The sequence below is a fragment of the Macrotis lagotis genome, chromosome 4, assembly GCF_037893015.1.
Source record: "Macrotis lagotis isolate mMagLag1 chromosome 4, bilby.v1.9.chrom.fasta, whole genome shotgun sequence".
Taxonomy (NCBI): Eukaryota; Metazoa; Chordata; class Mammalia; order Peramelemorphia; family Peramelidae; genus Macrotis; species Macrotis lagotis.
Window position 1 is genome coordinate 35,351,334 of NC_133661.1, and position 15,675 is coordinate 35,367,008.

General features: G+C 40.8%; 1 protein-coding gene across 1 annotated transcript in view; it reads left to right on the forward strand.

Moving 5' to 3' along the window:
• Positions 1 to 230: 230 nt before the first annotated feature.
• The window catches only part of ACSBG1 (acyl-CoA synthetase bubblegum family member 1), a 91,687-nt gene continuing 76,242 nt past the window's right edge, over positions 231 to 15,675 (forward strand). The window contains exon 1 of the mRNA XM_074232512.1: positions 231 to 415. Coding sequence (XP_074088613.1) covers positions 336 to 415 — 80 coding nt within the window. The 5' untranslated portion in view covers positions 231 to 335. The remainder of the gene's footprint in view (positions 416 to 15,675) is intronic.

Here is a 15,675-nt window from a genome sequence, read left to right on the forward strand (position 1 = left end):
CCAGGTGCTGATTGGCTGGGCATCCGGGGGGCAATTTGCATCAAAAAGCTCACTGTTCTCATTGAAATTCTCCTCATGAGTGGTTCAACCAAACTGAGTGGGAAAGGACTGCTCCCACATTGGACAACCTGCAGTTCCCAGACTTTCTGAGCATGCTTCCAAACAGGGAGGGGGAGAGGACTTGGCTTTGGTGGGACTTTAGTCTCCTCCTCCTGCCTTACGCCCTCTAGTCCTCTAGTTACTGTGGCTGCTTGCAAGTGCTCGGTCAGTGATTTTTATACTCCCTGGGACCTGTTATCCAGTGTTGGGCAGTCAGCTCCTCAGGACCCCCCAAGATGCCTGACAGTGAAGAAAGTCTCAAGAAGAAAGCCCTGGATGGAAGTTTAGGGAAGACTCCAGAAGGCTTTGAAACCAGGTACTCTATGGTAGCAATTCCATGCTTAGTCCTTTGGATGGACAGACAAGCAATGGCTAAGAAGGCAGGGCAGCCAGGGCAGTGGGTCACTTCTTCCTCTCCTTCAGAGCATTAGTTCCCACAGTGGGGGACCAGGTTCCACCTTTCAATGGCTTTCGGTCTGAGACTTGCGTAGGCTGAGAATTTTAGTTAGAATTTTGGAAGTTTCTTGGATGAATAATGGATGTTCCCTCTGGAAAAAATGTGACCATTTCAGTGAAAAAGTGTTGTGAAAAGAGAGCTGCATTGAATTCTAGTCTAGCAGTTCACTAATTGTGTGACCTTGGTCAAGTCACTTTTTCTTGGCTTCAGGATCCTCATCTATAAATGTGAAGGTTCACTTAGAGGGCTAAGAGACCTTAGAGAACTCCTTCATTTTGCACACACACACACACGCACACACGCACACACACACACATATATTTACATATATATTTATATAATTAATTAACAATATTTATGATGTGGATTATTTATGTTCTACTTGTGTGACTATGGTCAAATCATTCTCTTTTTCTTGGATTTGGAATCCTCATCTATAAAGAAGAAGAATCACTCAGAGTGGTAAGGGACCTTAGAGACCCCCTCATTTTGCACATATATATATATTTCCATATAATTATATATATTTATATAATTCATTAACAATGTTTATGGTGTGTAGCTGTTTCAACCATTAGAATGTCAGCTCATTGCAAATAAAGATTGTTTTATTCTTTGTTCTTTTATCTGCGATGTCTGGTAAATAGTAGATCCTTAATAATTGAATTACACACAAGGAAATTAAATTTTGCCAAGGTGACTTACCTAAGGTAAGTCCCCTTACACTCTGCAGTATCATCAAATAGGGCACGGGCCAGGGGAGACTGCCATTGTTCAGTACAAAATCTATTGGTGGAAACTGGGTATAGTGACCTGGCTATAGCTAGTTCCTGAATATCGTCAACCATCCCAAATCTTGGTTGGGTTGAACAGAAATGGAGGAGAAGCATCTGGGATGGGCACAGCCTTGGTGTTAAGCCACTGGAAGATTTCTGAGCAATGATGGAAGAATGCCCGAGACAAAGGAAGGTAGTTGGGGCCTCTCCCCTCTGATGGCCTTGGACTCCAGCTTGGGAGGCTGTTTTCACAATGCCCACCCGGTACCCTGACTTGGTATACTTTGGAATCAGTGATCAGAGGGCTCTGATGCCCAGAATTCAGACATAGTATGTAGGAAACCATCTGATCTTATGCTGTTTTATTGGTCACTCCACACTGGCATGCCCTATTTTAGAAGGAAGAAGAGAATAGTGGTGGGCAATCAAGCGATAAGCATTTAAGTGTTAAGCAAAAAGGTTACAAAAAGACGCAAAAGATAGTCCCTGACCTCAGGGAACTTTCAGTCTAATGAAGTTACCCAACGCCATACACAATCTCTAGTCTGAGACCATTGACTTTCTCAGGGCTGCTCAAGTCTCCCCCCACTTGAGTCAGAAGACTTTTCTTTGAATCCTTCCTCCTAGATGTGTGATCTCGAGCAAGTCATGATTTCTCTGAGCCTCTATTTCCTCATCCTCAAGTGGGGAGAACGATGATACCTCTCTACTTCATGGATTGTAAGAATAGATGAGAAGATGAGTGTAATTAAAGTGCTCAAGGGTCCGGGACTGGTCTTGTGGTCCTCCCCTGGGTTTCTCATCCTCTCAGTCCCACAATGATTTCAACTCCTAACAATCTTCCCCTCTCCAATCTCCATCTTCCTCCATTTTTTTCCTGGGGAGAGGGAACGTTTCCACCTCTCTGATAACCCAGGATTCTATCTGGGTTCTATCTGGGTTAAGTGGGCCAGACAAGTGTCTAGTTAATGGCTTCTGTGATTAGCAAGCCCTTCGGAGTTCTCTGCTGAGCCTCTTGCTATCCCTTTTTTCAATGACTGAATGAGTCTGCAGATGCCCCTTAACTATGACTTTGCTCTCTCTTTTTTTCTGAGGTCTGCCACCTGAGATAGAAACCTGAATTTAAAAGTTTGATTCAGATTTGGGGGTGATAGTCTCCTCTTTCTAAAATATGAAGTCTCGTCAACCTTCCCTCCTTGAACCCGAGGCTTTCTCCCCCTTCCCCTATCCCTCCTCTTGGCCTTTGCAGACTCTCCCCTTTGGTGATTTTGGAGCTGAGACAGAGGGCTCACTCTGCTACTTAATTATCTATGTGAATTTAATCAAGACTCTTAGCCTCGGTTTCCTTATCTGTGAAATGAATGACTTGGAGTAGATAACCTCTGATGTCTCTGCCAACTCTAAATTCTTTTCTATGACTTTAGATACTGTTGAGATGACTAAATGGATCATGGATCCCAGTTGGAGGCAGAGATACTGATTACACAATTTCCTATCAAGGTGGGGGTAATCTTGGCTACCAAAAAGGTCAATGACTTAGGCCCCCATATTGGAAAGTGGGGCCCTGGACAAAACTAGATCAGCTATACCATGGGGAAACAAAATAAAACTGTTACTAAATCCTATATCTCTGCTTCCCTGTCCTGTCCTGAACCCAGTACCAGGTTCACTGCATTCTAGACACCCCAGGGTGCCATGCTGATAGCATGGGTCATGGTGGAGCCTTTCTATCATGGGAGAGAGGAAGACTTTCTTGCATCAAATGACTCTAAGCTACATGGATTTGGAAATCTGTCGTCTTCAATCCCAGGATCACCTCCTCTCCTGTCAGGTTATCCTACCCTCAACTGATTCTGCACAGGTGACCAGATTCATTTCCCTTGGTCACAGATTTGCTCATGACATAGAGCAAATGGTTTAAGGGGCAGGAGAGTCTGTGGTCAGGGTGACAGTGTGGTCCAATAAGACTTGGTGGAGAAGGATTTTAATAGAGATGGTATTGCCATGGAGTGAGGGTAGGAACATATGGTAGGTGGGCATGAAGAATGGCCTATGAAAAGCTTTAGCAGTGAGAAGGAAGAAGGTAAGATTGGAGAATGAGGAGGCCATTGGACTGAAGTGTAGCATGGGTCAAGGTGAATGACATGAAATATTTCAGAACAGTATCATGGAAACCAAGGGAGGAGAGATTATAGATAAGATGTCGTCAACAGGGTTGAATGATTTAGTAGGGTCAAGGATGATGAGGCCTGAGAAGAAGAGCCCATAAAATGTGCCAATTAGGCATCACTGGTGGCCATGAAGAGAGCAGTTTCAGTAGAATGGTAGGTCCCGAAGCAAGATTTCAAGAAGTCTGAGAAGTGTCTGGGTGGTGAAGAAATGATCTAAGCAAGTATAAGGTTATGCTTTCTACAAGTTTAGTACTGAAAGGAAGGAGAGTGATAGGAAAACAGTTTTAGGGTTCAAGGGAGAGAGTTTTTAAGGATGGAATGTCTGGAGTAATTACAGTTTCCTAGGCACATAAAATGAGTCAGTCCGGGGTGGGGAGGGGGAGAGAGAAAGAGACAGAGAGACAGAGAGACAGAGACAGAGACAGAGACAGAGACAGAGACAGAGACAGAGAAAGGAAGGGGAAGGGGGGGAGAGAGAGAGAGAGAGAGAGAGAGAGAGAGAATGAACATAATGTAAGAAGAATGTCATAAAGGACATGGAAAAGGATGAAATTAAGAATATAAGTGCAAGGGGAGAAGATGGGTATTTCTTTCTCTGAGCCAGACAAAGTGGGGAGGGAATGATTTGGGTGTTGTGTGTGTGTGTGTGGGGGGGGGGAGATGTAATACAAAGAAGTCTCCAGGTATGGGAGAGGTCAGGTAATAGAGCTCCCAAGGTATGACCTCAGACCCATAGAGCCATCTGTCCCTCAGTCTCCTTAGACTAAATGGCCTCCTGGGTCACTTTCCCTTCTAGCTCTCTCATCCTATGAAGATTTCAGTTTTCCGACTGGCTCTGATTATGTCTTAGTTCTCCCACAGTTGCTATTGCCTGGCTAGAGCTTTCCCTGCCTCCCCAAACCTGCTCCCCAGCTCTTTATATGTCACCTAGGGTTTTGGATACGAAGACTTGAGTGGAAATTTTCTTCGTAATCATATAATTCTACAAACTCGGTCCATTTCCTGCATATTTCCCATAACCTGGGACTCTGTCTGCCCTAACCCTGCTCACACTACCCCCCCCATCCAAACTAGAGAGTGAACATCCCCTACGTGAGTCTCACAGCTCTTTAACCATCTTACTTTCTTTAGGGTCTGCACATTCTAGTGGGGCAGCCAAGGGGCTCAGTGGATTGAGCACTGATCTTAGAGTTAGGAGGACGGGTGCTTGATTCCAGTCTCAGACACTTGACCCTGGGCGACTTTGGGCAAGTCACTTAATCCTGATTGCCTCACATCCAGGGACATTTCCAGTCATACAGATCTATAGCTATCCACTGGACCCCGTTGGCTCTGGAGGAGAAAAAGATAGTCTCCTCTTTCTAAAATATGAAGTCTCTTCAACCTTCCCTCCTTGAACTCGAGCTTTCCAATTCATATGCTTGTCATGTCATTGGCTTCTTCGAGAATGAAGGACAAACCTCATAAATTCTAGTATTCAAGTGGATGTAGACTCCACTCAGGAGGGCCACTCTCCTCTATGTCCAGGTCTTTTCTAGCCATTCTCTGGGTGATTGGTGTGCGGTGTTGAGGGTTGGTATTCACCTTCTTGATAAACATTGTCCAGAGCCTAAGCTCCCCATAGATGTACATTCCACTAGAAAAAACAAATGGTGGACATTTCTAGTAACCCCTAAGCATTTTTGAGTCTTGGAGAAATTCAATTGAATGAATTCTGGTTTTAGTTTGAAGTATTTTGTGAAACCTGCCTTTGTCCAGTCTGGATCTCATTTTCCTCATCTGTAAAATGGGAACTTGGGTCAGATAAACTCAACTTCCTCCTCTATGAATTACTTGGGGAGTAAAGGTGATAGAGAGTAATAGCTAAATGGGAGACCTGGGTTCCAGTTTGAACTCTTTCACTGATTTGTAATCTGCCCTTGGGCAAATCACTTCTCTATCAATGGGTCTCAGTGTCAGAGGACTAGGAGTTTAGAGCTAAAAGGCCATCTAGACCCCAATTTACAAATGAGGAAAACTGAGGCAAAGAATTTGTTAAGTGACTTCCTCAAGATCATACAGCTAGTCTGAAGTGGGATTTAAATCCAGTGCCCTATCCATTAGACACACTGCCTCTTGTATATTATCTGTAAAATGAGGTTGAACTAGAGGACCCCCCCCAAGTCCCCTCTGACTCTGAGTCTATGACCCTTTGACTCTCCTCTCCCTGGTCTCTCACATTCAAAATAACAAGATCCTGCTAATTTTTCTGTGATTATATTTCCTGTATCCATTTCCTATACTCTATTAGCATTGCTACTTCCCTAATGCAAGCCCTTATGGAAGATTCAAATGTGAGAATGGTTGGGAAAGCATTTTGGAATTCCCATTAGTCGAATAGCATTTTGAGGAGGGGTCCAGACTATTAGTTGCATGGTGCAAAGTGCTGGCCCCAGAGCCAGGAAAACTCATCTTCCCGAGTTCAAATCCAGCCTCAGACATTTATTAGTGGTGTGATCCTGGAAAGTCACTTCACCTTGTTTGCCTCAATTTTGTCAGCTATAAAATGAGCTGCAGAAGGAAATATCACTCCTGTATTTTTTTCCATAAAAACCCCAAATGGAATCACAGAGACTTGGATATGAATGAAAAATGACGCAACCACAAGCATCATCTCAGACCAGTCATCCCTGTTTCTTTGGAGTTATTCACCACTTCTCCCCACCCCACTACTTTTCAGCTCCCCCTTTATGGGTTATTTCCTTCGTCTAAAATGTAAGTTCCATGAGTGCAAGGGCTATCTCTCTTTGCTTTGTATTTGCATCTCCAAATAATATAATGCATAATAAATGTTTATTATTATTATTATTATTATTGGAAATGATAAAGCTTGTCCAGTATAATATTGTCGTCATTATTGAAATGATAATAATGAGAGAGCCAGGAAGACCTGGCTGTGAGACCCTAGACAAATCACTATACCTTTAGTTGCTACAGAAAACCCTTAGTCCATAAGCAGTGTTACAGGTATCAATCTATGTCGTTAGAGGGAACACCCTCATCCGGGAGTTTCCTAAGCCAATGAAATCACAGGCCCAATCCTTGTTCCAATTCCTACAGCACTTTTAAGGTTTGCAAAGTAGTTTATAATATTATCTCATTGATGCCCCACAACAGCCTCCTCCTTAAGGTAGGCAAGACAGGTGCCTGGCAGGGAAGAAAGCTGGTATTGGAATCTAAAACCTTGGATCTAAGATCTTCTATTGTCACTTTTCTCTGGACCTCAGTTGCTCAATTAGGAAGTGGGAGATTCGGCCCCCATAGGTTCTTCCAGCTCTGAATTTATGTAATATCTGATACTCATTTTCCTAGTGGGAAAACTGAGGATGAGAGAAGGAAGGGAGCTTGCCTTATTGCTAGTGAGGGCCATGGACAGGATTTGAACCCTGGCCTTTCTGACTCCTCCAATAGGATATTTCTGAATTTATTGACTGCTTTTCCCACCAGAAGATAGGGAGTACCAGTGGGGGGGGGAAGGGTAGATACAGTGGATGGGGGAAGAAGGCATGCAAAGGGTTAACATTCTGTTAGTTGATAGGAATCTATGTACTTCACTGTGTCTCCTTGAGTGTTCCTCAGAGGGGTCAAATAGGACTTTATCTCCCCCTTCCCTCTACCATGTTCCTTTCTCCAAGGACACAGGGGAGAGAGTTCTCCCATCTGCTTGCCCCACATTCTTTCAGGATTAACATCCTGAATCAATGCTCTTTGTGTTATATAGATGATTGTACTGAAAGCGGGGAAGGGAAGAGAACAGAACTGAGATCTAATCCTAATTACAAGACCTTGGTGGGATGGGGTGGGTCACTGAGCTGAGTGACATTTTAATGTATCACATTTTTTAAAAGTTTCATAGATACTGAAGGCTTAGGGTGGTGCTGTTGAGAAACTCCCTTTTTCAGTGAAGACTGATATTTTATAGTGACCTAGGTAGGGCTCTTGCTCAGGGCCTGTGTGTATCAGAGTTAGGATAAGGATCTTTGTCTTTTTGACTCTGATGGACCATGTCACATAACCTTAATTCAAATCAATTGTTAATTGTTAATGTTTATGGAGTACCAGTGTTTGGAGAGATTTGGTTTCTAGTCTTGGTTCCTCCATTAGTTCATTGTGTGACCTTAAGGAAGTCATGGGGGGTGGGATGGCTAGGTGGCACAGTGGATAGAGCACCAGCCCTGGAGTCAGGAGGACCTGAGTTCAAATCCGACCTCAGACACTTCATAATGACCTAGCTGTGTGACCTTGGGCAAGTCACTTTAACATCGTTGCCTTGCCAAAAAAGCCCAGCAAAAAAAAGAAAGTCATGGGGTACAGGATTTTAGTGGTGGGGAGTACCTTAGGGACAACCAGTGAATAGAATCCCATATCTGAAATTAAAAAGATTCATTTTTGTGAGTTCAACTCTGGCTTCAGACACTTAACTGCGTGACCCTGGACAGATTTCTTAACTGTATTTACCTCAGTTTCCTCATCTATAAAATGAGCTGGAAAAGAAAATGGCAAACCCCTTTTTTGTTAAGAAAACCCAGAAAGGGGTGGCTAGGTGGCACAGTGGATAGAGCACTGGCCCTGGAGTCAGGAGGACCTGAGTTCAAATCCGACCTCATACACTTAATAATTGCATAGCTGTGTGACCTTGGGTAAGTCACTTAACCCCACTGCCTTGCAAAAACCTAAAAAACAAAAAAACAAAAACAAAAAAAAGAAAACCCAGAAAAGGGGGTCATAAAGAATCAAACAAAACCCTAGAAACACCCACCCCCAAGAATTGGACATGTCTAAAATAAATGATTGAAAAACAAAGGCACTTTTGAGGTGATCACTTCCCCAGGAAAGTAAAATGAAGGGATTGGAAGCAACTTGAGTTTCTGTATTTGGAGAAAGAGGATGAGAATTCCCATTTCTGCCTCTGGCTCAAACATGACCTCCATCTTCTAGGTCCTGGATTCCTTCTTTGTACAATGAGAGTATTGGCTTTCAAGGCTTTTCTCCCAGCTCTAGTTCTCTGAACGTAGGGTCTCTGAGGCTCACCTGCTTCATCTACAACAGTGTGAGTTCAAATGTGACCTCAGAATTCAAATACTCTGCTCAGTAGAATCAATTCTAGTGCTAAATGGATTGTCCTGTGGTCTTCTGGCTAGATTACAGAATCACAGACCTGGAACAGAGCTTGGAGGTCAGTTATCCTCTTCATAACATTTCTGGGAAATTTCACCTAGCCTTTCCACAAAGACCTCCAGAAGTAAGAAACTCTCCCTTAGGCAGTCCATTTCCCTTTAGAGCAGGTCTACATTTGAAAATGTTTTCCTTCTATCAAACCAAAACCTGCCTCTCAGAAACATCGATCTATTGTTTCTAATTAGATTATTTCCAAGTTTTCTTTTAGTTCTCCCATTCCATGATTTGACTCTTAATACTGAATATGGTGCATGTGTGCAGAGGGGAGGGGTAATAAAGACAGGGTTGACACAGTTCCTATCCTCTGGAAGTTCCTATCTTCCTCATAATAAAGAGAAACCATTCATAATTGGAACTGCTGAAGAAGATCAAATGTGCAATCTGGACAGACTGTTCCCCAAGGAGGTAATGCAAGGGGTCACACTAGATTTCTTAGAGGAGATTGGACTCATAAAAGAGAAGCTAAGCTATATTCTGATATTTTGCTTAGTGTAGATGACCTACTTTTAGATGCAGGTCTTCAAATATTTCATTCCCCCCCACCCTGCAAATAACAGTTACTTGAGTCCAGAAGGTAGAATTTTTAAGATCATAAATGTCCAGACTTGTGGTTTAATTGGTATATAGTCAACCCAGGTTTCCAGCCAAACTTGAGACACTTTGCATGCTCTCCTAAATGGTGAAGAAAATACTGATGTAATGCTTCTGGGAAGGAGCTGGTGTGAGAGTTTTGGAGGTGAGAGAGGGTTTTTTGGGGGGAGAGGTTGTTAGGCAATGGGTTAAGTGACTTGTCCCAGGGCTGGGTCTCTATCCAATGGACCACCTAACTGCCCAAGATGAGAGATGTTTTTCATGCTTTCTTTAAGAGAGGATATCCATGGTCCCAGATTCTCTTTGGGACCAACTCCAGATGTGTGAGGAAGAGAGAGGGAGATTTTGGAAGCATCAGATATAAAGAGGAAGTTAGGTCTTCTTTATGTCTCTGATTTTCAGGCTGTTTCTCTAGATTCTTTGGGGAATTTTCAGTTGTATAATCAAACCCCTTTCTTTGTTATCTTGAGATATCTTGCTCCCCATGGAAGAGGTCATTCACTGTGTATTTTCTGGTATATTCTGATCTGTATGACTTTTCTCATTTCCTCATTTCTGTTTGCTATTTGTTGGGATAAATCGGTTTACTTACTATTCCTTCTTTGTGATGGTCTTTTGTGTAACAACATTTGGTGAGGACTCCTGGTGAATAAAAGACTATCCTTCCCCTTTTAAGCAATCAACAGAGCTAGAAACTTGCTTTGATAATTTTATTTTTACAGACATTTATAATTATGTCTTCCACTGCCCCCTCATTGAGCAATTAAAAAAACACAATTAAAAATAAAAATAAAATAACCCTCCTAACAAACATGAATTTTTCAGCAATATGAATTCCTATATTAACCATGCTTGAAAAAATTTTATTTTTCTTTCTTCATTTTAAAGTCATCCCTTCTTGAGCAGGAAGTGAGCAGATCTATTTCATCTTTAGTGTCTTGGTCTATCGCTGTATTAACCAGACTCCTAAGGTTGTTTTTTTTCTGGAATGTTGTCCTTGTATGAGTTGTTCTCAGCTCTTCTCACTTCATTCTGTATCATTTCATTTTCATCAACTTATTCTTTGAACCAAAACATCATGCACCTAGACTAGCAGTACTTACGAAGGAAGATATAAATAAGATTCTGCCCCAGTACCCTTCTGAGAGACTGGAGGAACAAGTAAGAAGCTCATGGTTCTTCTGCTCCCTCAAGGCAGGACTGGCGGTCTCCCTTGAAGAGAGCTGGGCAATTGCAAGATTCCAGAGATCTCTTTCAGTGCCTCCCCTTGAGTCACCTATTTATATGTTTAGATACTTTGTGTAGGTAAACACATCTTACTTGAGCACATACAAATTACATACAAAATTCCCACTGTTGAAGGTTCTGCCACTGCTACAGGTCAGTCACTATTCTACAGCATAGTCTTACAGAGCTACCTAGGCTGCTGAGTGATGAAGTGGTTTTGCAAAGAGTTATTGTGTGTGTGTGTGTGTGTGTGTGTGTGTGTGTGTGTGTGTGTGTGTGCTTGAGAGAAAGAAGAGAGGACTCTTTCACCCAGCAATACCACTACTGGGTCTATATCCTGAAGAAATGATGAAAAAGGGTAAAAACATCCCTTGTACAAAAATATTCATAGCAGCCCTGTTTGTGGTGTCAAAGAATTGGAAATCAAGTAAATGTCCTTCAATTGGGGAATGGCTTAGCAACCTGTGGTATATGTATGTCATGGAACACTATTGTTCTATTAGAAACCAGGAGAGATGGGAATTCAGGGAAGCCTGGAGGGTTTTGCATGAACTGATGCTGAGTGAGATGAGCAGAACCAGAAAAACACTGAACATCCAAACAGCAACATGGGGCAATGATCAACCTTGAAGGACTTGCTCATTCCATCAGTGCAACAATCAGGAACAACTTTGGGCTGTCTGCAAAGGAGAGTGCCAGCTGTATCCAGATAAGGAGCTGTGGAGTTGGAACAAAGTTCAAGGACTATTCCCTTCAATTTAGAAAAACACAGATATCTTATTGTCTGATCTTGTCACCTCTTAGACTTTGTGTCTCTTCTCTAAGGATATGATTTCTCTATCATCACACCCAATTTGGATCAAGGTACAACACGGAAACAAAGTAAAGGCTGACAGAGTGCTTTCCGAAGGGGTGGGGGGTGGGGGAGGGAAGTAAGATTGGGGGGGGGAAATTGTAAAACTCAAATAATATCTTTAATAAAAATCAATTAAAAAAAAGAAGGAAGAGAGGAGACACACAGAGAGACAGGAGACAGAGTCCAGACACAGAGACAGAAAAGAGGAGAGAAGAGAGAGAAGAGAAAAGAAGAGAGGAGAGAAAGAGAGAGAGAGAGAGAGAGAGAGCTAAGTGACACCTCCTTGAAGTGGAATAATGTTTCTGTAGAGGGTGGTGTTTCTGTGTAAGATTCCCTTTTCATTGATCTTTTGTATTCCCTTGTTTTAAATGTTGATGCACAAGTCTTGTGGTCTGATAATCATGACCACTGGAAACTCTGTCTTAAGGAGTCAGTGGAAAGAGAAAATTCCATCTCTGGGTCTGATGGAAATAAGTCAAGGGATGATGTAGGGACTGAGGTGCAGTGGAGGGTTTCCCGGGTAAGATGGTGGCTCCATGTGGAGTCAAGACCAGATTCTAGTGGAGGCCCTTCCTTAATCTGTTCTATCACAAGTAGAGGGAAAGGACTGAGACATGAGCCCTGCCCACAGAGCTTCTGAAAGTAAGCCTTTCTTCATAGTTTTAGTTGCTGAAAAAAATAAGTTAGAGAAAGCCAGGGAGCAGGGTCCAGGGTCTTGCTGAGGCAGAGCTTTTTTGTTTTGCTTTTTGTTTTTTTGCAAGATCTTTCCTTTCCACCCCTCCCTCCTAGGGCTGTTCCCATTTTTGGAATTGTGATCAAGTAAACTCTTTGACTGTTCCTGGTTGGAATGTGCCAAGCTAAAGACCCATGGCCCTATTCATAATCGCAGTAACTTTCTGGACCCAAGTGCATCTCTATAAGCCTCAGTTCCCTTAAATATATTGTCTCCCCCTTATTAGAATGTAAGTACCTTGAAAGAAAAGACTGACTTGACTTTCTCCTACTCTTAGCTATTGAAACATAGTAATCATTTAATCAATTATTTTTATATTCATTAATAGAACAGAAACAGTGGCAGGGAAAGAATAAATGGTCATTTTATGATCAAACCAAGAGATTTTTTAGAAAAGATTTCTGTCTAATGATTCTCTCTATATTTATTACTATTTTTTAAGGTTGCCAAAATGTTAGTAAAAACCTTAAAAAAAACCCACTTCTGTTTCTGGGTGACCTGTCTTTGTGTATGAAGTGAGAGGCACTAAACCATAATAATGCAGGTAAGGAGTCAAGGTGTTGTCTCCTGGCCATGGTAGAGAAAGGCTAAATCCAGAGATAGGGGAGTGGTATCATGGTATAATGCTGAGAAATTCAAAGGTAGCTATCAGCCTTTGGGTATTTGGTTTGTGCAAAGCCTTTTCAGTTTTATGTGTAATATGGCTGTGGATAAAACTGGGGTACAGTGAGAGCTATTTCTATACAGGAATCCCACAAGGACCACACAAGAGATACCTAGAAACCCTGTGTCAGACTCCATCCTGAGATACTTATTCTTTCTCTGCATTTAACTTGTTCACTGCAGTGTACTCTCATATTAGCATCTCTAATAGAACATCACCTCATGCTTATATTCAAACTCTTTTAAAGTCATAGGGATAGCCCATTCCCCAGACTCTTGTTCTCAGCTCCCATCTAATGTGTTTTTCCTTTTTAAAAAAAATTCAGTATATTTTTTATTTGTACAACTAGTCACCTATAATAGATGCTTCTAGATCTTAAGCATGGCCATTTGCTTAACTATTGTTAAGTAAAAATAATATCAGATATTGACATATTAGAGAAAAAATATAGATGATAAAATAAACCATAATCCACAGGTCCTACCTATTCTCTCATCAGTGAACTCAATATCTATGGTGAGAAGTAGGCACACACAAAACTTTGGCAAGGAAACACATGAGGGAAAAAATTCATATGTTTAGGATAAGTTATAACTCTGTACTTAAGTCTTCAATGTTATTGGTCTTGGAGAAGCTGGGGAAATTATCTTCTCTATTTAAATATAGAATACAGAAATTCTTTCAATTAACCATCATTTTTAAAAGAATATTCAGGAAAATCTTAAGGTTTTATTATAAATATCAGTTCTCTTGAAGCCAGAGGGAGACAAAACTCAGACTGGCTCTTTCTAAACTCCACAGATGAACCTACCAATTGTTTATTCACCCAGTACTGTTCAAACAAAATGGAGATCATAGCAACAAGATAGAGCTCACCCTTTAAGCCAGTTCACCAGAAAACTGAAGGCACTACAAAGACTCCTGTGCTTTTCCTTCTCAAGTTATAGATGGCAGTGGAATGCAACAAATTCTTAAGCATCTCTAATTTTTGGTGGCACAGAAGGGTACAGCTGTCAATGTAGTTCTTGGTCAATGAAGTCATCTCTCTCCTGGACCAATCCTGGATCAGTCTCATCTGTCTCCTGTCAACTTACTGCTTCTAAATTCCAGCACTCTGACTAGTTTTTTTAGGTCACCCCCCAAATATATCAGTTTCTTTTCCATTTCCTTTATTGATTCCTATATCTATTTCCTATTATCAGACCCTTCCAATGCCAACCTTCAAACTCTTAGTGATTCACTCTTCATTTTAAAAAGTCACAACTCCTAAATTTCCCCTATCAGATCAATAATCATTTTAAAGATTTGTCTATATCTTATGTACAAATGTGTGTACAAATAGCAGATATGCCAGGATGCTTTGTAGCTCTTAAGTCTTCAACATGGTCTTCCATTTCTTTGGTGTCCTTAAAAATGTGTTTCTTTATATGCATATTTCTCTAGTTCATAATAAACAACTTTCTCTGCCTCTTTATAACACTAAACTTTTCCCACACAAGTAAGGTATCATTTTATATGATTCTCAAGGAGATTCAGTTTTTAATATTTTATACAATATATCTTTTTCTCCCTCAAACTTACCAAAAATCTGTCTGAAAGCTACATTTCTTTTTTACACACAAATTAACCATGTAGACATAAATAAAGTTCTTTTTTTCTATTCCTATCAGGCATCAGTCTGTTCAGCTATAACAGAGACAATAACTTAAATCTTTGACATTAACATATATCTGTGCTTACTCAGAAACGCTTCCGTCCTTTTCTTTTTAAAGTACTTTTATTAAAATTTTAAAAAATTAACGAAGATTTATTTTCTCTCCCTCCCCCTTCCCCATACAAACTGAAAAAAAAGAAAAAATCAAACTTAGATAATAAATATAAATAGGTAAACTAAACAAATTTCCATGTTGATCATATCTGAAAATGTTCATTTCATTCTGCTTTTTGGTCCATTATTTCTTTTTCAGAAAATGGGTAGCATTCTTTCTCTTTTTCTGTCTTTTTCAGCATTTAACTGCTTCATAAGAAAAGAGTTTAAAAAGATAGGATAACTTACATCTGAAATAAAAATTGTCCATTTTATTTTCTGTGATACTCTCCATCCTTTACTTGGAAATGAACTCTTCCTCTATCCATAATTTACAGAAAATATTTCCTTTCTTGCTTCTCTATAATGTTTTTATGATGTAATTGTTCATCTCCAGGTCACATGACTTGGGGATATGATCGGAGATCTTTATCTAAACCCAATTTCCACCTGATCACTTTCCAGTTTTGTAAGTAGTTTTTGAGTAGTGAATGCCTACCCCAACGATTGGAGGGTCTTGAAGTTTAGTCGATTCTGGGCTACTGTGTTGATTTGTTTCTACATGTGAATCAAATCAGTCCCACTGATCAGCTTTTTCATTTTTTTAATCAGTACTAAACGACCCTGATTAGATCTTCATTCCAGTAAATGCTTGGTCTTTTTTGCCAAGTGGAGAAATGTGGCAGCCAAAGTCAATGTTGGATTTGAATCTAAATCATTGGCAAAATATCCCAGCAAAAAATAATGGAAGATTATGAACAGTATTTTCTCATGAAATCATGAGAAGCAGTGGAGGTGGAAACATGTCTACTGACAGCCTGGTATGATTTCCCATTTCGGAATATTAAGCAACTCAAATAATGGCGACTAGGTTTAAGGCTTATGCTATATTGAGTTCTGTTAAGGGGCCTGGGACAATGCATACCTCTCTCACTTTGGAGATCAGACCTTTCACAGAATCTGAGATCCGGAAAGGACTTTAGTGGTCATTTAGTCTAACCTATACTTGAAAAGAATTCCATTATTAGACTTTTGATAAGTGTTCATACCTTCTACTTTATATACTCCGTGGAGAGG